General features: G+C 28.7%; 1 protein-coding gene across 4 annotated transcripts in view; it reads right to left on the reverse strand.

Moving 5' to 3' along the window:
• The window catches only part of LOC142333030 (MFS-type transporter SLC18B1-like), a 121293-nt gene that overhangs the window by 5464 nt on the left and 90908 nt on the right, over positions 1 to 24921 (reverse strand). For all 4 annotated transcript variants that reach the window (XM_075379807.1, XM_075379808.1, XM_075379806.1 and 1 more), the window contains 7 exons: positions 20556 to 20629; positions 17897 to 18044; positions 13427 to 13495; positions 10640 to 10757; positions 8295 to 8410; positions 5563 to 5753; positions 3322 to 3417 (listed from right to left, as the gene is read on the reverse strand). In XM_075379807.1, the coding sequence (XP_075235922.1) occupies positions 3322 to 3417; positions 5563 to 5753; positions 8295 to 8410; positions 10640 to 10757; positions 13427 to 13495; positions 17897 to 18044; positions 20556 to 20629 (812 nt within the window). The remainder of the gene's footprint in view (positions 1 to 3321; positions 3418 to 5562; positions 5754 to 8294; positions 8411 to 10639; positions 10758 to 13426; positions 13496 to 17896; positions 18045 to 20555; positions 20630 to 24921) is intronic.

Genomic DNA, 24921 nt, shown 5'->3' on the forward strand with positions numbered 1-24921 from the left:
AATAACCTTGCAGGTTTATATAGAAACCTGCAATAGAATACCTGGTATAGAACCTGGTATAGAATAGGTACACTACCTATATAACCATTTATAGAGGGTTTATCACAAGTATAAAATGATGAAGCAAAATATTTGTGTCATGATATTTTGAACTAATATTCCCTTGGACTGAATTGTAGGCTTATATAAACAATACCCAACCTGATCAATTATAATGAATGAAGTATATTGTGCATATTTATATTTATGGATGTACATTAAAACAGATTGCATTTATTGTAATAACCAGTATTAATCTATTTAAAACCAATAATACAATTTTGAACATCTGATGAAGCAGAGAGAAAATTATTATGTTATTAGAGAACAATAACACACTTCCGCCATATGCAAGAAGCAACAAGGTGGCAGTATTTAGAACAATTATAGGCTATAACAGTTATACCAAACACATGTGTAAAATTAACTCTCCTTCTCCAAAGTGAATAATATATATCAAGCAGATAAATTAATTATGAATTATCTTCAGAGACTATGTAATTACTAATTTATAAGAATAAGACTGTTTGATGGACCCAACTGGGAAAGTTAGGAGAGTAACAGTTTTGTGTAAAGTATCTGAAAATTAAATTATTAAATTATTTCTTTTTATTAACACTATTGATAATTGTTTAATACATTAATGCAAAGTTAGATAACCAAAAACTTTGTAAATGATCTTACATTGGTTGTGTCACTTCTGAATTGAACCATTCTCAACATAATAAGAAATTCTTGCCAAGTTTACTAAGGAAAGTGAAGAATGAAGTGGTTTCCCATTCTTTACTGAGTTAGACATAATGTTGAACATTAGCATGCCAAGCATACCGAAATGCAAGAGAATTTCAACCTTTCATTCATCACAAGAACTGGCTGTATAGTGAAAATCATTATTCTTAAAGACAGTAAATGCAATTGTGATTAGTGTATCCTGTACTGCAAAATGAGCCATTTTTTACTTCTTTCTTTCTTTTCCTGTTTAGCCTCCGGTAGCTACCGTTCAGATAATACTTCAGAGGATGAATGAAGATGATATTGCATGAGTGTAAATGAAGTGTAGTCTTGTACATTCTCAGTTCGACCATTCCTGAGATGTGTGGTTAATTGAAACCCAACCACCAAAGAACACCAGTATCCACGATCTAGTATTCAAATCCGTGTAAAAATAGCTGGCTTAACTAGGACTTGAACGCTGGAACTCTCGACTTCCAAATCAGCTGATTTGGGAAGATGCGTTCACCACTAGACCAACCTGGAGGGTCGAGCCATTTTTTACTAACATAAATAAACCTAACTCTTATACAGGATCTGTTCAGAAAATAACTGAGCATTTTTAATAAACACCAACAGAGATATTTAGTAACTTGTTCCGCATAAACTCCTCTGTAACCACATGCTCTTGAATTGTTGACATCTGATTTAGTTTTCGTGTTATTGTTATTTCAGTGCAATGTGTTTAAGTGTTAATAGTGATTTTTGTAATATGCGATTTTCAGGAGCAATGACCCAACGTAAAATTTTGCGTGAACTGGGGAAAACCTTCACAGAAATGTTTCTGCTTTTGAAACAAGCTTATGGAGATGATGCTCTGGGTCATGGGCAATGTTACGAATGATTTTCATGATTTAAAAGTGGTTGTCAGTCAAGTGAAGATGACCGTCGACCAGCAAACCCTTCGACTTCAACTGATAACACCCGCGTTCAGAAAATCAATGATCTGGTGCGTGCAAATTGCCAACTGACTGTCAGAGAACTTGCAGAAGAGATTAGCATCTCAATTGGGTCATGCCATGACATTTTGACTGAAAAATTGAATATGCATTGAGTTGCAGCAAAGTTTGTTCCTCGTTTGATGAACCGAACAGCAGAAAGACTCAATCCAATGTCAAAGTGATGCTCCCTGTTTTTTTTATTTTATTAGAATTGTGCATTTTGAATTCTTGCATCAAGGTGAAACAGTGAACCGTGCGTACTAGCAAGGTGTTTTACAACGGTTATGTGAAAAAACCTGCAAAAAGAGATCAGAGTTTTGGCGAGACAATTCATGGTTCCTTAACCACAATAATGTACCCACAAACTTATTTTTGTCAATTCATCAGTTTGTGTCAAAATTCAGATGACTGTCCTCCCTTAGCCTCCCTACTTGCTAGACCTGGCTCCTTGCAATTTTTTCTTATTTTCGAAATTAAAATCACTGATAAAAGGACACTGTTTTGTGTCTATTGATGACAAAGCAACATTCGTCATGGTCCTTAAAGACCATTTCAAATGAAACTATCCAGGACTGCTTTGCAAAGTGGAAACACCACTGTGAAAAGTGTGTGAATAGGGGAGGGAAATACTTTGAAGGTGATAAGGACCAAATAATCTGTGAAATTAATAATAAAAATTATAAAAATAAAGTTTGGTTATTTCCTGAACAGATCTCGTAAATATTTTACTTTCATTATTATAATTTTAATTTTCATGTAAATGTAAAAGCATAAGTTACCAATATATCTCATTAAAAAGAAATCAAATTTCTAGAAACAAATACTGCAGTTTGCACTACTTAAAATCTCTTTTATTATTTTGAATATTATGATACAAATTTTGAATACATTTCTTTTAGAGTGAAATCTTATCTGTTATCTTACACAGCACAAATCAAAAACGTATTACAATCAAAGGATTAAAGTATATTATTAAACTGCAAGTAGTTTGTTATAAAATATTTAATTCATTGATATTAACAGTTTCATCATTATGATATGTCAGCTCAGATGCGGTTAGCTGCAAGCTAGTTATATTAAAACTCCCACTAGAAATAAGTAACACATTTTTTTATTTGAAAATGTATTTTGATTTTACTATAAAATTAAAGTGATAGCTGATCTTGTTTTAGACTACTTCTTTAATTTCTTAAAATGAATTAATCTGTAATTAAACTATAGATACAAAGATTAAGAAGTTAAGAAAAAATTATAAACATCAATCTGATCATAAAACAGGAAAAGAGTGCAACTGAGCTAAAAATGAAAGGAAATGAGTTAAACTGATGCTCTGAATTGGTGATGAATTTCTTAAGCACTGAACTGATTATAAAATTTAATAAATTTTTTTTAAGTCTGATCAGTGACAGGTCATTAGCAATTGTATTCAATTTGACTTGTAATAGATTTTTTCATACTCAATCAGGAATCTAACCTGGGTCTCTCAGAAAAGCAGACAACTATACTAGATTTAGACAACTATACTTATTTAAGAAATATAAAATGAATAACAATTATGTTTTTAACTTACACTGCAGAACAAATTGAGTCGATGAATGTAGGTACCATCATTGAAGCTAAACCAAAACCATGTACTACTAAACCAATTATACATAATGGTAGTGTCCTGAAAAAAAATAGATTAGAATACTCATTTTGTTTATTCAATACTGATTATTTTGAATATATATATATATATATATATATATATATATATATATATATATATATATATATATATGTTGCATTCATGGTGCTTTTATATTAGAACAATCTCTTTTTATTTTACATCAAAAACCTAAGATAAAAAAAATTAACAACATCTGACTATTAATAAATAGCTAAAAAAATCATACATGTTTTTATTAAATAAAAGCCCCATATACTTATACATTTGTAATGTGGGGATACAACACGGGTGAAAGGCATTTCTGATGAATAATTAACAAATGTAACAAATAACTTAGGTCCTAAATATATATATTCTCAATTTCATCAAAATCTTTGAGGTGAGTCAATAACTATATATATGCACCATATCACTCTCCATCCATAACTTTCCCATAAAAAAGGATGGTACATGGTATGTTTGTTTGATGTATGTGCTCACATTTTTATTTTAGCTGCTATTGGTGCAGAGTGAGCCACGTGATGAGCCTGGCAGTTGCGTGCAGTGCATGAACGATTTATAGTTCTTGATCTAAAATTTACTTTTTATCTAAATTTATATTTGTGTTTTGGGGATAAAAAAGAAATTTTTTGAGTAAGAGCTGTGTTAAAAAATCAAGAAACAGCTAAAAATGATCAGGATTTTGAACCTTTCATTCAAAAGTTTTTGTTGTTGTTGGTACGCTAAATTCATGAACGTTAATTAGTTACAATTGACAAAAACATTTAACAAAATCATGTGTAATGAAACAAAATTTCTATTTTAGCTGCTTTTGGCATAGAGCAGACCAATGGTGGTTCGCCAGGTGGTTGCCCACAGTGCACAAACTATTCATTTGTTTGAACGATTTATACTTCTTGATACGAATGAGTTACCTGAAATTATATTTGTATTTTGGGGTTATAAAAAAAGCCATTCGGGTTAAAGATGTGTTAAAAAATCACAACTCAGGAAATCACTAAAAGTCTTCAGGAAATTGAAGGTTTCATTGTGAAAGTTTTTATTGTTGTTAGTAGGTTAAATTCATGAACGTTGTTTAATTAAAATATGCAAAAACGTTAAACAAATTATGTGTAATGAAACATAAACCATGTAACATTTTCATGGTAACCATAGACCCGCCTTTTTTCTACTATTTTATAGTTTCTTATACACTTTTTTTTTATTATGAATAATTTTTAAGAATACAGGCAAAAATGTTCTTTTATCGTAATTGGGTAATAAAAATAAATAAAAAAATGTTTTTGTGAGATTTGATTATTTTCACAAAAATGTTTAGTGTTGTGAAAGTTACTAATTTTAAAAAGAAAAAAAGTTTTAAAAAAATGCTTTTCTTTACAAGAAAAATACAATTCATACTAAAATATAGAACTAATTTTAAGAAAATTACTTTTTAAAACATTTTCTATTTATGCATAGCTTAAAAGGAAAGTACGATACACTCATATATAGAATGACTTTATAATTAGAGTGTGCCCCATATGCTTTTCTTTTAGTCAAGCACAGTTAGAACATTTCTTTTAAAGTAATTTTCTTGAAAACAAATTAATTTTACGTTTCAGTTCAATTTTTTTTAAGGAAAGAGCATGTTTTAAAAAATTAAATACATTTATTTTTTTAAATTCTATTTTCTTTTTAATTGAATAAGTATTTAAAATGACAAGTAAGTTTTTACTTTTAGTTGTTTTAATTCTGTAGGAAATAAAAAATATTTATATGCAATTTTATTCTGTATTTTAACTTGGATAATTAGTTTTAATTGTTATAAATGAATCCAGTTATTTATTAAATCAGATGAGTAATGTGCTTATTTAATCTATATTAAATCACGTATGTGAATGTATTAATTCTTCATTAATTACGAATAAGGAAAGCCATGTCAGGAATTGATATATTTACAAATTGTATAGGCATAATATATTCCTATTTAAAATTGGATTTTATTTTATACAAATAAAAATAAAAGCTTTTGGATTAATTTACACAGTACAGTATATACCTAATAATCATTAAAAATCAAATTGTCTTTTTCATTCTTTATAAATTTATTTTTCATAAAATGAAGGAAAAATGTTATAAAATTTTTGAAAGATGTTTACTTACGTAGGTATTGGTAGAAATGGAGCTGGTCCAACAATAATATAACTAGTGGTAATTAAAAGACAACCGACTGCGATAACTCTTTTTGGATAAATCCATCGGTCGCATAACCTTCCAACAATTGGAGCAATAAGCGCATAAGTTCCACCACTTATAATAAACATCATACCCATGGCTATTGGCGACAAACCAAACTGTAATGAAATAGTTAAAAATTATTACAAAAATTTTTAGTGGAACAAGTTAGATTACTTTTATGGAAAAAATAAAACTAATATAAGACAGGTGATAAATTTTAGAAATTATTTTTTTAAATCTGAAGTCCAGTACATCTACTCTCTTTCTTTTTCTGTATAGATTCCGGAACTACCGTAAAGGATTACTTCAAAGGATGAATGAGGGTGATGTGTATGAATGTAAATGAAATGTAGTCTTGAACAGTCTCAGGTTGACCATTCCTGAGATGTGTGGTTAATTGAAACCCAACCATCAAAGAACACTAGTATACACGAAACTGTATTCAAATCCATATAATAGTCACTGCCTTTACTAGGATACATCTACTAGAATTAGTATATCTCCTAATAATTAACTACATATATATATAATTCAAAATGAAATATAAACCACTGAAATACAGTGAATGGATAAATTAAATTTACTATTTTAATTTCAAGAATTGATTTTTGCAGGATCCTGCATCTTCAGTTGTTATTAAAATTTTAATATCTTTTTCTGCTAAAAGATACTACTGTTGCAGTCTAGATCCCCAGAAGGTTAAACCCACCGGGTTGGTCCAGTGGTTAACGCATCTTCCCAAATCAGCTGATTTGGAAGTCGAGAGTTCCAGCGTTCAAGTCCTAGTAAAGCCAGTTCTTTTTACAAAGATTTGAATACTAGATTGTGGATACCAGTGTTCTTTGGTGGTTGGGTTTCAATTAACCACACATCTCAGGAATGGTCGAACTGAGAATGTACAAGACTACACTTCATTTATACTCTCATACATATCATCCTCTGAAGAATTATCTAAACGGTAGTTACTAGAGGCTAAACAGGAAAAAAGAAAAAGACCCCAGAAGGTCAGCTTGGTGCTTTGATAACTTTAAATCGCGAACTAAATCATTAAGTTCATGTTGTTGAATTAAATGAGTTGATTTCTCATCAGATTAAGATGTCTTCAACATCAGATGTGATAAGGATGTTGAAGACATCATTATATATATCATCTGCTACATTTTAAAATTTTTCTTCTAGCAATGATACAGGTTCAGGTATCTTCTCTCCATATGGTACCAGCTTTAGAGCTGAGGATACATCTACATATTTTATGAACTTTCGTTTTTTGAATGAAAATCCAAATGTATTTGTCATACAAAAGTAGCAGTATGTAAAATCTGATCCTTAGGTTCATACCAAACTATCGGTACAGGAAACAGATGGCTTCCCTTTCGCCCCTCATTTCCTCTTCAATCATTCAGTCAAGAGTTACTGACCATGATATGAAATTACATGAGGTGGCCAGATTTTATTCTGATCCCTGAGTGCACAATCAAATAAAATTTACAAGCTGTTTTTATTGATTCAGAAATAGTCTTTCTTTGAAATTTAGGCATAAATTTACTACAGACATAACAAAAATTGTCTGGATGATTAACATCCACAAACTTTTGCAGAAGCCATGTTGTAGCAAATAAAAATGAGAATAATCACTTGTATTATAAAGAATTAATGAAAATGCAGCAAAACCGTAATAACTCTGTTAAATACAACACACAGTATATACAGTGAAGCTAGACTGAATAAGATTTTAATCTCTGTAGTAGGCAACAACAGATATCTGTTATGATGTCATCATACAATCATACAGACATGTTTGTACATTTCAACTTCTCATAACATTTATGCATATTTTTTAAAAGTAAAAATACAGAAACTATTCTCAATTGTATCCAGTAGTTGATCAAAATGAGTTTTTTACACAAACTCTTAAAAATGTATGATTTACGTAAAATTTATATGGTAACGTAATTTCTATAGCATATTTGAAATCAGTACCCAAATTACAGTGAGAAAAGTTGTGTAACATGTTAGATACAAATTTTGTGTTGACTAGTGTTTTTATTGACATAATGTTTATTTACTTTAAGTATTTATTTAGTTTCTAAAAACTTTATTTGCTAACTAATCGAGCTGAGAATTTTTTTACAAATCACTGTTCATTTCACAAAGGATTTTAGTTTTTCTAATTTTTAACATTTTTTTTCATTGCTGTTGTCAACCATAATTATATGATATTAGTCATAAAAGACAAATTTATTACTGTTTAAATGATGGAAAATTTAAATTAATATCAACATTTAATTCACAGTAAATTATTTTATACTTACTGTGGTGCTCTTGGTGTATAAACTGTTGTACCTGGTAATATATAATTTTAGTGTAGTGATAGCTGGTTACTAGACAACTTCACTAAAGGAACTAAATCGTTCATGCTAAAAAGGCTTTTCTATTATTGATATTAATGAGAGATTACTACTAGGTGCATGCCCCATCACGAAAATTCTGTTTTCACTCCTGGTGGTATGAAATACTTCTATTTGCATTTAAGAATAATTTCTTATGAAATAGAAACCATAAAAAAACATGTAGAGTTCATATTAATGTGATTTTTTTTTTGTAAGTGTTTAAAAAAGAATAAATAAATTGTTATTAAATTAAAATAAATAAAATACCTGTCTAAGATGGGGTTCTAATGTAGCTGCATAATATCCCATACTAATAGAAGTTGCTACACAGCTTACAGAATTTAATAATACTGCTGGTACTCTTAAAATATTAAATATACTAGCTGTAAAACAAATTAAAAAAAGATTACATTTATTAATAAACAATACACAATTTCACAAAACTAATATCATTTAGAAATAAAAATTCAGTACAGTAGAACTAAATTTACCCAGTTTATGAATAAAAATCCAGATTATGATTTTTCCTGAAAACTATATACTCCCATTTTATTATTCAACCTTTTTATTTACATAACAGATCTATAGTACAAAGAAAGGTTTATTATAATTTCTTTTTGTAATAAATTACAAAAGTACAATTATAACTTGTATCATTTTAATGAAACATATATAATATTTAAATTAATTATCAATAAAGAGATACATTAAATGATTAAAAAAAAATACAATTAATCTAAATTATTATTGAAATAAATTACAAAACAAATTTCATTCAAAAACCACAACAATATTTTTAATTTTTTTCTAATTTCATGAACAAATTTTGAAAATGTGGTAATCTTAGCACACTTGAATAATATGAAATACATAAAAAGATAAAACATACTAAATGAGCAGACAGAATTCAGATCACACACATTTTTTTACCACATTGTTTAAACACATAATTAAAAAAAAAAAAAAAATGCTAGCAATATATGACAAGATGCCAGCACAAAATCAGCAGCACTAGTCCCTAACAATGGTCAAAAAGACATCTGAAAATGTCTTTAAGTAAATTTTTAAAAACATTTGATCAAACAATTGAGTTTTGGTTCGCTTGGTCTAGAATGTTAAAAAAAATTAAATATATGGTAGTAAATGGAGATAGAATCCACGGTAATGAATAATACAGGCGTATTATCTTTTCATAGGTAATATTCCTCTACAATTAAGAATCAAGTTTTACATAATTGGTACGCTGCTAGTTTGATAACTGAGATTAGTCCTGATAAATAAAAACCTGACAGCCAGTTGTAGGACTTTCCCATCACACAGCTTTTTTCTGATGCACAGCTTACATACACAAACACACACAACTTAATTTTATTTGTCATTTTATTTAAATACTGTACAATATTTTTCTATAACAGCTGTATGTCAGTGCTACACTAGAGCTCCTTGTGGTGACAGGGGGTACTATTGACACAGTATACCAACTTAGCCACCAGTTTAGAGCATTTTGGGGGTAGGGGTGCAATTTAAAACAATTTTTTTCAGATATTATTAATTTCTAATTGTTAACAAATGTGCCTAAGAAAACAAGACCTTAATTAGGTGAAATCTCAAGATACTGAGGGTGAACTTGCTCTATAGCCTCACCCCCTGACCTTTGAAGTTGAAAATTTAGTGGCATCAATTTACAGAAGTAATCCATATACTGCATACCCAGACGTAATCTGACCACATTTGGTCAAAATCGGTCCAGTAGTTCTAGAGATATAAGGTGTGAGACATTGAACAGACACACGTACATATGAACATCTGGTTTTTTCCGTTCCTTAGGTGCCAAAACGGCAAGATTTGGTGAAAACCGCATGTGCCCAAATTGAACCGATTACAATATTATCCCTTCTACAGCTACAGTACTAGATGGGAAAATAATAAAATAGAAAAGGTCAGATCAGCTTTACTGCATTTGAGTAATGTCCATTGCAGCCATAATTTATGTTTAAATTTCAGGAAGAAAACAAGATTAATGCTACATCTTCTCTGTGCTGTTATACAGGTTGTCTTAGACTTCATCAACAGGAATGTAGAATAGAATTGATGCCTTTCAGATGGGAATCCATCAATGGTTGTTTGATTAGTTGCAGAAGTAAAGTTTGAAATAAGAATATTCTTAAAAGGTTTTAAAAGTTATCTCTCACACTTTCTGGGAAAATTACAGGAACCAAGGCCTAGATTTTGAAAAAGGATTTCACAGTTGAGTAATGAGGCTGGTTTTCCAGGTCAACCAGCTTTTTGTTCTGTCAGCTGAAAACAAAGTTGAAATCCACCAGATGGTTGTCAGTACTCAGTAACTGATGTGGTACATAAAGAAAAAAAAATGTTTTTAATATTTAAAGTATTTTTAATCTTAAAAATTGAAGTAAGTTAACTGATTAATTGGTTTAAAGAACATTGGTAATGGAATACACACTGATTAGGAGTAATGAATAATAATAAGTTTTATGATATATTTTTTGTTCCATTATTTACTTCTTGAATATCTAATTTAGTTTTCTTTTAAAAAAATAAAATAATAATAGTAACATGTAAATAAAAAAACTTAAATAATAAGTTAATACCTTCTTTTTTATGTAAACTGTCAGCACGGTCAATATGAGGAAGACATAAATACACAACAAAACAAAGTAGAAGCATAGCTGATCCATTTATCACAAATGGCAGTTTGTAACCACCAATCTGTTAGAGAAAAAAGAAAAACCATAAATATTTTAAATTGTGCATGTATAATCATACATAATCTATATTTTTCGTTAATTATGAAATAGATAGGCAAATTACAAAGGATGGCTAAATGTAATGCACATTGGGATATAACAGGAGATCAAAATGTCATACACAGCAACAGGTGTTACTTTCTTGTAGTTTCATTCCCCTTGTATTGTTCATTTATAGATTACAAATTACGTTATCAAAGTTAAACAATAAAAAATGAGCTAACAAAATACAATATAGGAGCTTAAAATAACAACTGTATGTTGAAAAATGAAAAAATCCTTTAATTAAAATTTAAAAATTTTTCAAAAATTGTGGGTGATAAAAAGATTCTGATTTCATATTTGTTTTTAGCGTCAAAAAATAATTAAAATCATGTATTGCATGTTAGGAAACAAAAACTATGTTTATCAGTGTTGTTTGCATTTTAAATAGATCTGCTAAATTGCATAACTTTCTTTATTCACTTTATTTGCTGTTTATGAAGGTCTTTCTTTGAAATAGCAACCTAGAATACGTGAACTATTAAAAAACTATTAAATATGTGGTTTTTGTATTAAATTCAGTAATTTAAATGAAGAATTTAAGGGCAATTATGATGAACAGATTTTTATTTAACATAATTCTTTGTTATTTATTTTTATATAGTTGATATAGAAGGGGCGCAACAATGCCAAACTCCTTTCTGTATAAAAGTTAATAGTCTCCTGATAGGTAAAATAACTGACTGACTGAAAGGAATTTGTCAAATTTTTAGTAGGTTTTTAAAATCAATTTAGTTAAAAGAAAAATCAACAGCATACTCACTGCTGCTAGGAAGGTGAAATTTTTACACAAAATATAAAGCATTTAATGTGTTTACTGAGTTATTTCACTGATAAATCTCTAACAGATTTTGTGCAAAAAAATTACAATGCTACAAAAAAAAATCCAGTAGGTACACCTCTAGATGTTGTACATGCTGTGTAAAAATTTCACCTTCCTAGGTGCAGTAGTCTTTGAGAAAAATGTACCTTTATTTAAAAAAATGAAATTTACAGCAATATTATAAATAAAGAAACTGTGACATAACTCAATTCTTAGTCCATTCCTGTTCTATATTCAGGGTCATCTGCATCATCTTCTATTCTAAGCCTTCTGTTACATGTATTTGCTTCATTTCTTCTTGAAAGTAACTTTCCCAGTTCCTTTTCTGCTTTTCTCACCCTTTGTGTATCAAACCATTGAAAGCCTTGTAGTGTATTTCTTCCAACTGTCAGTCCCAGGTTTTTTATCACTTTCACCCTTCCCGTATTTTGTCCAACAAATATTGATTTTGGCGCCCTTGACCATACAACAGAATTAATAAACTTATAGGGCTTTGTGTCTTCCCATGTAGACACATTCTTAGAAATTCATTTGCAACAATTGTCTTATAATTGGTTTTATTGCATCCATGTCAGCTGTACGTATTACATAGTGAGTGTAAGGAACTCCATTAGCCAAAGGCTTATTATACTTGCACCATGAATTTTCACCTTGCAGGCACAGAAAGTGTTGTGGTTTGTCATCGATTAATTTTTTTGTGCAAGTACATTGCTCAGATGTCTTTCCATGTATTGTTCACATTATCTACATTTCTGAAACCATATTATTTTTTTAAGCTGTCAATAGCTTTGTCTGGAAGCCTACCACTGATCTTCTTCTCATCTAATATAATCTTTCTTTTTAATTCTTGCCTTAGATTACGTATCCGTGCACTTTGCAATGTGTGCTATGCATTCTAGCTTTTTTATTTCTTATGTTCCATAAGGAGTGATCTCGGTAACTCTTTTCAATCCCTTGCTGTCTCTCCTATATATTTAGTGTAGTGAACATCATGAAGCTGTTTTGAATGAACAAAGATTGCCATAGCACCTTTTGCTTCTATCCCTCCACTTATTCCAACAAAAGTTTTTGAACAATGACCTCTTTCCAAATGAACTGTAACCTTATCTTGATCCTATCACTATCACACACAGAAAAAATATTTAGTCAGAATTTCTACATCGAAGCATTTTTATATTCAAAGACGTAGCAGAAACAACTCTATTTATAATCAATATTATAACAATCTATATTATAACTTTATTTATAATCTTTATCAGGCAAAAAAACAAGCAGTGATGCACAGAAGAAATAACAGAAATTTTCTTGAATAGTACTAATTTCACAACAGAAATAGAGTAAATTTTTTACAAAAAGAAGTGTAATAATACCTTAGTACCATACAAATGTAAATTTGAAGCAAAATAATTTTTTTTTACCAAACTACTGATATAACTTGAAAGAGCATACTTTAAAGTATTAAAAAACATTAAAAAAAATCAATTTTCTGAAGAATTTCATGGTATGAACTCCCCCTAATTTTTAATACCTTTATTATTTCCTTGTACTTTGATTGGTTGCTATTTTTTCTTTAAAAAAAAAAATATAAATTGGCCATTATCAACATGGCACAGCAGTAAAAAACTACAGATATTTCTCTAATATGACTGTTCAGATTTGCTCATTCAACATAACACAAGTTCTGTATCAGTTAAAGATAAACATAGTTTTAAATAATCATGATACCAGTTACTCAAAAATAACTTATTAATAAAAATCACACTTACCGAGAAAAAAAGTCCACCTAATGTTGGACCAACTATATAACCTACACCATAAAATACTTCAAGTGTTGCCTAAAAAAAAAATTAAACATTTATTAATCAATTTATCACATTAATAAATTCATCTGTAAAATGACATGGACAAAATATTAATAATTAAACAAATAGTATTTATATAATATTTTTAAATATTACTAAAATTTACAATAAAGAAATATTTAAACCACCATACGAATGTAATGGCACATCATAAAATATATAAAAAATAAAAATAATAAAATACAGTCTGTATGAAATTTATAAAATTAAATGTAATGATTGTGCTGATATATATATATATATATTAGAAAAACAAATAGATCCTTTAAAACTAGTTTTTTTTAATATTATAGAAATTAAAAAAATTATAAATTAGGTTTATCAAATATGGAAGACCGTCTAATAAACAATAAACATTCTATTTCTGATATTAATATAAATTTAGAAATATTAGAGATTAATAAAGATAGCATATTGCATATATAAATACAAACAAAATTTCAGTTTGATAAAACCATCAGACAATGTGTAAGAGAGACATCTTATAAAAATTGCAATAGATAGCAGCACTCATATAAATTAATATGCAATTTTTATTATTTTAATATTTTTATTATGCGACAACGGAATTATTTTAGTCATGATTGAGGATGCAGGATCATGTGAAGGTACTTTCATGGAAAAATTAAGGTAAGATATACATTATTTCAATATTCTGTACTAGGTGGTTTGTTTTAATAGAATTTAAATATAATTTAACACTACAAAGGAATAATATGAATCTTAAAAAAATTAATTTCAGTAAAATAATATGTAACACACACACACACACACACACACAAATTTTTAGTCCATGTTGATTCAATAGATCAAATCTAACAAAACTGAAGTCCAGTTCATTGGATTACTGATGTAATATGTGTGTGTGTGTGTGTGTGTGTGTGTGTGTGTGTGTGTGTGTGTGTGTGTGTGTGTCTGTGTGTGTGTGTGCGCGCGCGCGCATGTGTGTTTTTACTTGAAAAAAGATTTAATTTTAATCAAACCATTTTGCAGGTTATTCATATTATATTTAATTTTTTAATGAATGGTTTGTGACCTTACAAAGTAATAGATAATATAATATCTGTTAATAAAATATTTATTGTCTGTGTATACTTCATCTTTAGTTACACCAGATTTGGTCCAATGAATCGATCCAGTTCATTGAATAGCTTATGTAATATAATATGTTTACTTGTGAACTTGAAACAGCTTAGTTATTTTGGTTGATATTCTGATAAAAGACGCAATAAGATAATATTAAAATAAATACTGCTGAGGTATAATTAATTATTAAAATTAAACTAAGAAAATACTTTAAATTTTACATGCATTGTTCTTTTTTTTCTGACTAGCAAAACAACTCTTTATTAATTACCATTGACCTACATTTTAAGGATCAATTTTTAAAAAAACTATGCCGAATTGGAAGCTGGAATTTGACATGCAGGCTTGAAGTAAAATGTAAATTTGTAGTAACATTATGTTTGTAATTGATAATGAATTTTCTGTTGTTGGGAATCTAACAGAATGAACTTTATTTAGACAACTGACCCACAGCTATTTTATAATTGTTTGAATAAAAACTGTTAGATTCAGTGCAACATCATTGGTTATTATGAACACCACTGACCTGAACATGATATAATAGTGTGTGCTTACAGAGGGGAAAGAATTGTTATACACTTAATTACTGACTGCACAGAGAGAGTGGATTATGTAATTGTAGTTTAAATAAAAACAGACACTTATTTTTCTATTGTGAAAAACAGAATAATAAATGAAAAAGTACATGATTGTATTCTTCAAATATTTTCATCAAGTTTATAATGGCCTCTAAGAAATGTAAGTAAAAAATAACTTTGTTTAAAAAAATGGGGAACATCTTGTCTGCTGACAAGACGTACCTAATGAGAAAAATATTAGTGGCACAACAATGAGCAAGTCCATTCAAAGCCTGGCATTTTACAAGTTTAAACTAGCTGCAAGGCATGCCTACAGCATGCCTTCGCAGCTAGGTACTACAGACAGGTTGTTCTGGAAGCAGTGTCTCGGAATGCTATTATTAGGTGTCCAAAATTGATTACCTCTTGTGTAAAAATGTTTTATTTTGAATGATGAAAATCAATCAAGAAAAAGTGAAAAAAGGGTTCGTCATCGTTCAATTAAGCACTCTTCCTCATTAGGAAATAAGTTTTACAAATTATTGTAATACAAAACTTACCTTCCGACAAAATATCAATGGATTCTAAATGGATAATTGATAGTATTTTCAGTATCGATTTATTTTTTAAAAAAAATAGTTGTGCTTTAAGATCTGCTATGATATTGAATGAATGAATTACGGTAGTAAAATTTATTAACTTATTTTATAATTATTATTACTGTTGTTATTTATTGTAAAAAAATCTAAATCTAACTAATTAACACTTAAGAAAAAATTTTATGATTTTTTTTTTATGGGTAGTATGTTCAATCATGTAACACGCTCTTTCTTTTTACTCTTATTTGTTGGTATAGCTTCTTCTTACTTATGGTTTATAGACATTTAAGAAAAAAAATCATATTACTTTTTGACAGGCAGTATGTTTGATTATGTAAGCATGTTCTCAGCTAGGGAGAATGCACATTGCACATACAGGCATATATACATGCAAATGTCCTTTAGTAGGGTAGGATAAGGTTAACATCGCATCCATTCTATTTTACTGATTATTAATATCCATATTATAAATGAATCATGAAATGAAATACTGAACAGTAATTTCAATTATTAGATCATTGAGGATGATCTAAGGATTAATTACCGTTAGATAACTTCTGATCTTGCTTGATTTTTAATTATAACTTACATATACATAATATAAATTAAGATATAATAATATTTAATTAAAATAATTATACAACATAAATTGGTTTTATGACTATTTTAAAAAGATTCAAACAAAGAAATTAATGCTGAATTTATTGGTACAATTTACTCTACTTAGATCAGGTGTCATGATTTAATGAAGAAATTAATTTAAAGCATTATGTGTAATATAAAGTTTTTGGACCAGATACTGTAATACCTGGAACTTAATTACGAGAGATCTTGGTTAACAGATATTTTTGGTATAGAATTTGATTACCTAAGATGTTTAAGATAAATTATACCCTGACATGAAGTTGTTCGAATAACCATTACAAACATGGGAAAGGAAAGGACTAGAGGTATGCAATCCATGGATTAATGAAAACATATTAGACAGAATCTACTACATATCCCACATCACTTTTTCTGTAACTGATGTATATCTTTCAGTCCGTTACTAGAATACATAATGTACAATGTGTAAATGTATCTCTTTCATTGCTATGTACAGTCATGTGGTTTCTTGTTTTGCTTTATTTTCTATTTAATTATTTCATAAATTATTTTTTTTTGATAACAATTTTTATCTTTTTTAATTAATATGATATTGTTTTGTTTTTATTAATATGACATATATCAATTTATGATAAAATACGAGTAGTAATATGACATTGCAGTGTACATGAGAAAGTATATTATTATGCTTCCATTATGTTATTTTCTAATAGTGATATATAAGAAAGTTCTCAAAAAATTATTTAAAATAAAATAGAGAACCAGAAATAAAATAACTGCAATATAATATATCTGATAATAAATCAGATATTTATTATCTATCTGATAGTAAATCCAACTGAAGATGAAGAGAGCTTGTTTGAAGACTCATTTGTTAATTGTTAAGATTCTTACTTCAGGATTAACCCTAACTTTGCTATTGTTTAATTCATACCTGAAGTGTTTAAGTTACACCTTTTTCCTTTTCTAAACTGTATTTCATTACCTTTTAATGAAGATACAGATACCTGCCCTAGGCTTGCAGCATGATGGAATACAGAGTGAAGAGGGGTACAATATTTTTATGTAATACTACTAGTATAGCAACAGTGTGTTGTTACATATTTCAGTTTTTTTATGGGTGTGCCTGCAACTGCTCAGTCTTCAGATTAAAGACTGATAATTTTAAGATTGAAGAAAAAAAGGTAAAATACAACTGCGCCTACAGTTTTGCTAATTTACCATAACTTAAATACATATGTAAATCATTTTGAAGGTTGTATTTAGGCTATCCAATTTAAAGAACTTACTTATAAATTTTAAGTAGTATTGTTATGTCGTACAATATATAAATTTTAAAAGTTTGATGTTAATAAAACAGTATTTATTATCATCTACAATAATGAAGCATAACTAATCTGGTAAGATGCATACTAAACTTAATAGCCAGTGCTTCTTTCCTAATATACAATATTATGAGATAAAAATGTATTCACTACAAAAAAAAAACTTTAGAAAAGTGTGATACAGCTGTATGGTATACTTACAAAAGTAGTTGCAACAGAATCAGGGAATACTGCTGCGGTTATTGAAAATGCAGCCACAAGTGCAGCTGTTGAACCTAATGATTCTGACATTCTAAGTAAAAATGATAATGATATAAATGTGTTATGATCATTAATGTAGTCCAGCATACTGAAACAAACAACAAAAATAAAAATCATAAATATGGTTTTTTTTTTATTCATATCATTGACAATCTAAAGTAAACTTAAATATAATAAAAGAATAAGATTTAGATAATAAGACACTGTCCCAACTATATTGTCCCAACCAATATTTGACTATTTTTGAATAGTGTTGAATTCTAATGTTCCGTGTATAATAGACCTTGATCATTTTGTTCTGAATTTAACAAACTGAACTCTGAACAAAATTTAATTAATAAAGTGAAAACTGATAAACAAAAAATAGATTACTGACCATAACTGATTGTGGAAGATCTAGCAAGTGCAAAAAAATCTTACTGTATTCACAAAAAATACAGAATATTTGCTGGACAAAGATATCACAGTCTGATGATCTCTTATCCCTGTGTATTTTTATTTTTGTATAATTTAAAGCTTTTTATAAATGTGTGAGAGGAGAACAGTAATGAATGTCTATTGAGAACTGATGTAGTATTCTATAATGTAATGTAAAAGACGAAATGTTGTTCAGTTGTATGAAAATGAAATCTCAGAGGCAAATGTTAGGCTTAGATGGAATTAAATTTGAAAACATGTAACTGATAGCCACTGAGAGATAGATTGCAAATGGTATGTCACGTCAGGAGTAGAGGTGGCTTCACGATTGAAGAGGAGACTGTGCATTCAATTCTGTTGATCGAAGTGGATTGGTGATGGGAACTTCCTCTCCAATACTTCTTCATCACCCCTGACTAACAAAGACAGCAATCATTTTGAAACAGGAAATTTTATGAAAAGTTGTTAAACATGTGTATTTATGCCTACAATCACATGGCAACTTACAGTAAAACTTCATAAAGTTCAGAAAACATGTTTGATCATAACTACATCACAAATAGAAACAGAAAAGATTGCAGAAGGTGAAATTAACAGTTTTGTTCGGTCTATTGTAAATCCTTCTATAGTTTTATGCTTGTTTATTGTCTATGTTACATACATGACCACATCAATAAACAATTTTGTGTGCTCCCTATTCTTACCAAAACAGCACACTATCTCATAGTAAATTCAACATACAGAATCCTAAATAAATATTAACAAGAGATCTAAAATGTAGTTATGAAATAGCAGGTTAATTTTTTATAAATCATGATAGTATAAATTAATATGCATTATTGTATTGTAGGAATGCAATAGAATACCAGAATATACTGTTAACAATGGCAAACCTTGTCACGAGCAGTGAAAAGGTAGGAATATGTTGACAAAATCCTTTCTAATGTAAATAAAGATAAGCTGGTGCAGCAATCATCAGTAGAGAATATACTGTTAAAAAAAATTTATCAGACCTTGGATAATTAATAAATAGCAGAAAGAGTATGAAAAAGGATATCCAGAAGAATTATCCCACTAGGGTAATGATGTAATTGCACCTAACAATATCAAACTAAGGTAGACCGAGATGAAATCATCAGATATTATTGATGATATACTGATTTTTAAACTTTTTTTGTTATTCCAACATCTATGAAAACTACATTAAATGTTAAATATCAGTTCAATATCGTAAAATATAATTTTACGACTAAATCTAAAACTGGAATGAAGATTACTTAATGTGTCCAGCTCCAAGTGATGAGTTTTCCTCTATATGGTCAATTGACCAAATTATCAAAATGATTGAACGAGGTTTTCTCAACCACTGTCAGTCTAATGATTGTTATAAAGTAATATCCAGGAAACTATACTGCATGTTACTAATACGGATAATTAAAAAGTTGGTTGAATCATTAATAACTAATATTTCAAGGAAATATTGAGCAAGATCCTTACATTCTTGAGAGACTCAAAAAATATACTTAATGTTTTATCAAACACAGCCATAAATATTTGATATGCATAAACTTTTATGAATAAATTGTGATAAAAAAACTTAAATGTTTCAGCTACTCATGACACAATCAGGGAAATAAGATGGGATAACACTGTTTAAAACAGTCAAAAATAAATTTTAATAAAATATCTCCAAACCTTTATCATAAGATACAAACATTTATCATGTCAAGTTTTTTAAAAATATTTTAAACAATATATAAATACTGTTGAATACATATTTTTATGTAAATATAAATATTCCTGATGGCAGCATGACAAAAGCAGTTGAACATTTTTTTTTTATATTACTTTATCAGTAAAATTTGGTTTTAGATTATAATTAATATTTTTATAAACACACTTAGTCAGAAGAAGTGTGTTTCTTCTGCATCAAGACTTCTTGAGAATTGCAGCGAGTGGTTTTGTGGGTAGGTGTGCAGGCAATAATTCCAAGTTGTGTATACACTAATCTTTTCTTATAATAGCTGATTAACACATACCAGGAACTGTTTAATAACACTTAATATAATTCTATGTTTTTATATCCGCTTTACAAAAATTTGACAATCTTTTTACTTATGTAAATCTAACAGTAACTGCAAAAAAGGGAATAAAACTAATAAAAATTTAGTATCTTAATTACCCAAATAAAATTGCTGAAAGTGATGCTATTACCATACCAATATTTAACATAAGTTTAGCTCCAACTGAGTCAATCTGAAATTCAGAAAAAAATAACTGAAATAAATATACATTACTTTACCTAGTATTATTTGAAATAAATGTTATTATTTTTAATTAATAATCTTGGAAGAAACTGTAAAGATTATAATGTAAATTAGAATAGCAGAAATAATTTTGATGTCTTGACATTTTTTTCTCCTGTTTAGCCTCTGGGAATCACCGTCAGGTATAACTTCAGACGATAAATGAGGATGATATGTATGAGTGTAAGTGAAGTGTAGTCTTGTACAGTCTCAGGTCAACCATTTCTGATATGTGTGGTTAACTGAAAACCCAACCCACCAAAGAACACCGGCATCCACAATCTAGTATTCAATTCCATATAAAAGTAACTGCCTTTACTAGGATTTGAATGTTGGAACTCTCGACTTTGAAATCAGCTGATTTGCGAAGACATTTTCACCACTAAACTAACCCGGTGGGTTGATTTCTTGATACTGTAACTTCCAAAATAAAAAACAAAAGAAAAAAATAATAAAAAATTTATTATTAAACACTAAAATTTAATTAACTTATTCTGTTTTATTCCATGTAAGATAGTAAATTGCATGATGATTCTGTAACAACTGGAACTACTCATGGAATAGCATACAGTAATTGAAGAATGTAAAGAAAGATGAAATACAAATAGAAAAAGCTGCATTTAAGAAACTAGTTCTTATCAAAGTTAAATAATATTAAATTTATATGCAGATCGCATATTTTAATTTATTTATTACTACTTTGAATGTGCTACCATAATGAAGAAGGTGAGCTGAATGAATTAATTGGTGAAAAAATACCAACCAGAATCTTTAGGAAAATCTTCAGCAGTATGTATATAACGCAATTTTTTCAAATCAGAAAAGGGTACATTAATTTATTGCGTTACATAATTTGTTCCTATTTTTATTATGGACACATGAAGTACAATTGGCATCAGTCACAGAGTTGCTCTTTCTAAGGATAATGATGCCGACTATGCACCCAGCCCTTAGGTAAATAGTGTGAAGATGTCCTTTGTTAAGCTAAATAGTATATATTTTGTAACTTCTAGATATGTAATTCCATATTTGGGTCGGTGAAGAAGGCAAAAGAAATTCACTTTACTCCGTATGTTTCTGAGTAAGTCTGGTATGAGATCTTGTTATTCTAGAGAATTATGTTACTTTCAGGAGTAACTCATAACATACAAAGTTGGTATGTTATTTTTAATTTTATTCAGAAAACAAAACAACATTTAAAGAAACATAAAAAAGTATTGATTTTTTTCCTTTGTTGTGTTTTTTTTTGAAGTCAATTTTGTTTTTTAATAGAAAGTTTATTAAAATTCTTTTCAAAGAAAACGCTGTTATTAAGTGTAAAATAATCGAATTTACTTTGTTTCTAATTACTGAATTCATCGACATGTAAAGTGATCTACATATAAAGCAAATTTTCCCATATTTTCTCTTAATAATTAATTCCTGTGGCTAATATGACATATAAGGAAAAACAATTTTATATGTCCTTTGCTTCAGCAACTGATTTAAAAATAAAACTTTCTTTAGACAAAACTGTCAGATATTTAACTCAGGAATGGTCGAACTGAGACTGTACAAGACTACACTTCATTTACACTTACACATATCATCATCACTCACCCTCTGAAGTATTATCTGAATGGTAATTACCGGAGGCTAAACAGGAAAAAGAAAGAAGACAATATGGACCTTAATGTGTGGATGATGCTGAAAAATTTATGGACCTATTTTATTAATTTTTTGTATATTATCCTGCTGCGGTTCAGTGTAACAGTGACAAAATCCTTAATGAATTAATACTAATAATAGTTACGGGAAAAAATATTAACTTAATTCCATTCTTTTTTAAGCAGGCAGTACTGGAAAATGATTTCGTACAAAATAATTTTTTTTTTTTATGTTTTAATATTCTAAATTAAGATTCTCAATTGTTACATAATTAAAATGATGTAACAAAACATAGTTTACGTACCGTTAAACATTTATGTATTCAATAGATAATAATATAACAGACATAAAAAAATTCTGTATGTACTTATTTGAGTTTAAAGGTTAAATAAATTTGTTGTATCAAATAATTAATAATATTTCTTTAACACATATAATCACGTAATTATTATTTGAAAGGTCATTTATGTCAAATTATATAATTTTATCTATTGACTGAGTTCTTAATAATTTCAATTTCATTATATAATTTGTATGTATTATGTATATTACATTCAAACATACAAATATTGTAATTTTAACAATAATTAAATTATGGAAAGGATTTAGTATCCTAACCAAAAAAAAAGTAAGAAATAAAAACTTAATTTTAATGATAAATAATTTTTTTTTGAAATATACAAGAAGTACACTGAGCAGTGAAATTGGAAATTCATTTTGATAACTAATTTTTTGTTTACTTTCGTGTTTAAGTTTATAGAAATAGCTTTTTATGTTATTTGCAAAGAAATAAAAGAAAATTATTACGTAATGCTAATCTCAATTTTTAAGTAGTAGCAATTCTACTTTTTACCCAGAAGGTAAAAAGTAGAAAAATTGGGAAATTTGAATAAATGGGAAAATAATTTTAATTTTTTTAATTGGGAAATATTCTAGGTAAATTTTAATTGGGATCAAAATTCCCAATTAAAAAGGTTTAAATATAATTTCAGTCTGTATTAATAAAAATACTGTAACAGAGAAATAATATCTTAATAACATGATGAAGGAACTACATACTTTTCCAGCTGAAAAAGTGGCTAGGATAGCATGCTAGCTTCTCTACAGCAGCTGGTCATGGGTTTAGTTCTTGTCAAGGGTATCTTTTCATCATTCATCAGCTCATCCAATTCATCTTATTCACTAACTGTAATTTGTATTTTAATGAGCTAAAAGTTGTTCCTGAAAATGAAATAGCTATTTTCAAGAATAACAAGCACCAGAAAATTAAAAAATAACATTCTACGAGTCGAAGCATGGAATTTTAGAAGTCTAAAAAAGGTTGGTAGGTTAGAAAATTTAAAGAGGGAAATGGATAGGATAAATGTAGATGTAGTAGGAATTAGTGAGGTTTGGTGGGAAGAGGCAAATGACTTTTAGTCAGGTGATTTTAGAATAATTAACTCAGCTTCAAATAATGGGCAGGCAGGAGTAGGTTTCGTAATGAGCAAGAAGATAGGGAAGAGAGTAGAGTATTTCAAAATGCATAGCGATAGAATCATGGTAATAAGGATAAAATCAAAACCTAAACCAACAATGATTGTTAATGTCTATATGCCTACAAGTGTCCATGATGATGAGGCAGAGTGTGTATACGGAGAAATTGAAGAAGCAATTAACACATAAAAGGGAATGAAAATTTAATAATAGTTAGAGATTGGAATGCAAGCATTGGAAAAGGCAGGGAAGGAAATATGTGGGTGAATACAGGCTGGGTAAAAGGAATGAAAGAGGGGACTGACTTATAGAGTTTTGTATGAAGTATAATTTAGTAATTGCCAACACTCACTTTAAAAATCATAATAGAAGAATATCCACATGGTAAAAGTGGAAAGAGAAATGAACATTGGTAAAATAAATGGAGCATACAGGAAAGTTAAGGAAAATTTTTGGGTGCATAAATTAAAATCTAATGATGTGTAAAACAAAGATGGTACACTGATTTATAATACGAATGGCAAAGTTGACAGGTGGGTGGAATATATTGAAGAATTCTACAAAGGAAATTAATTAGAAACTGGTGTTATAGAGGAAGAACAGAAAGTCAAAGAAGAAAAAAGAAGAGAATAAATACTGAGATCTGAGTTTAAGAAAACATTAAAAGATTTGAATGGCAGAAAGGGTCCTGCAAAGAATTACTGCGCAGTGCAGGTGAGGAAGGGATAGATAGATTATATATCCAAACTGGTATGTAATATTTACGAAAAAGGGGAAGTTCCATCAGACTTCAAAAAGAGTGTTATAGTCATGATACCAAAGAAAGCAGGAGCAGATGAATGTGAAGAATACAGAACAATTAGCTTAAGTAGCCACGCATAAAAAATCTTAACTAGAAATCTGTACAGAAGAATTGAGAGGAGAGTGGAAGAAGTGTTAGGAGAAGACCAATTTGGTTTCAGGAAAAGTATAGGGACAAGGGAAGCAATTTTAGCGCTCAGATTAATAGTAGAAGGAAGATTAAAGAAAAACAAATCAACATACTTGGCATTTATAGACCTAAAAAAGGCATTCAATTATGTAGACTGTAATAAAATGTTCAACATTTTAAAAAAATTA

The sequence above is a fragment of the Lycorma delicatula genome, chromosome 12, assembly GCF_047948215.1.
Source record: "Lycorma delicatula isolate Av1 chromosome 12, ASM4794821v1, whole genome shotgun sequence".
Taxonomy (NCBI): Eukaryota; Metazoa; Arthropoda; class Insecta; order Hemiptera; family Fulgoridae; genus Lycorma; species Lycorma delicatula.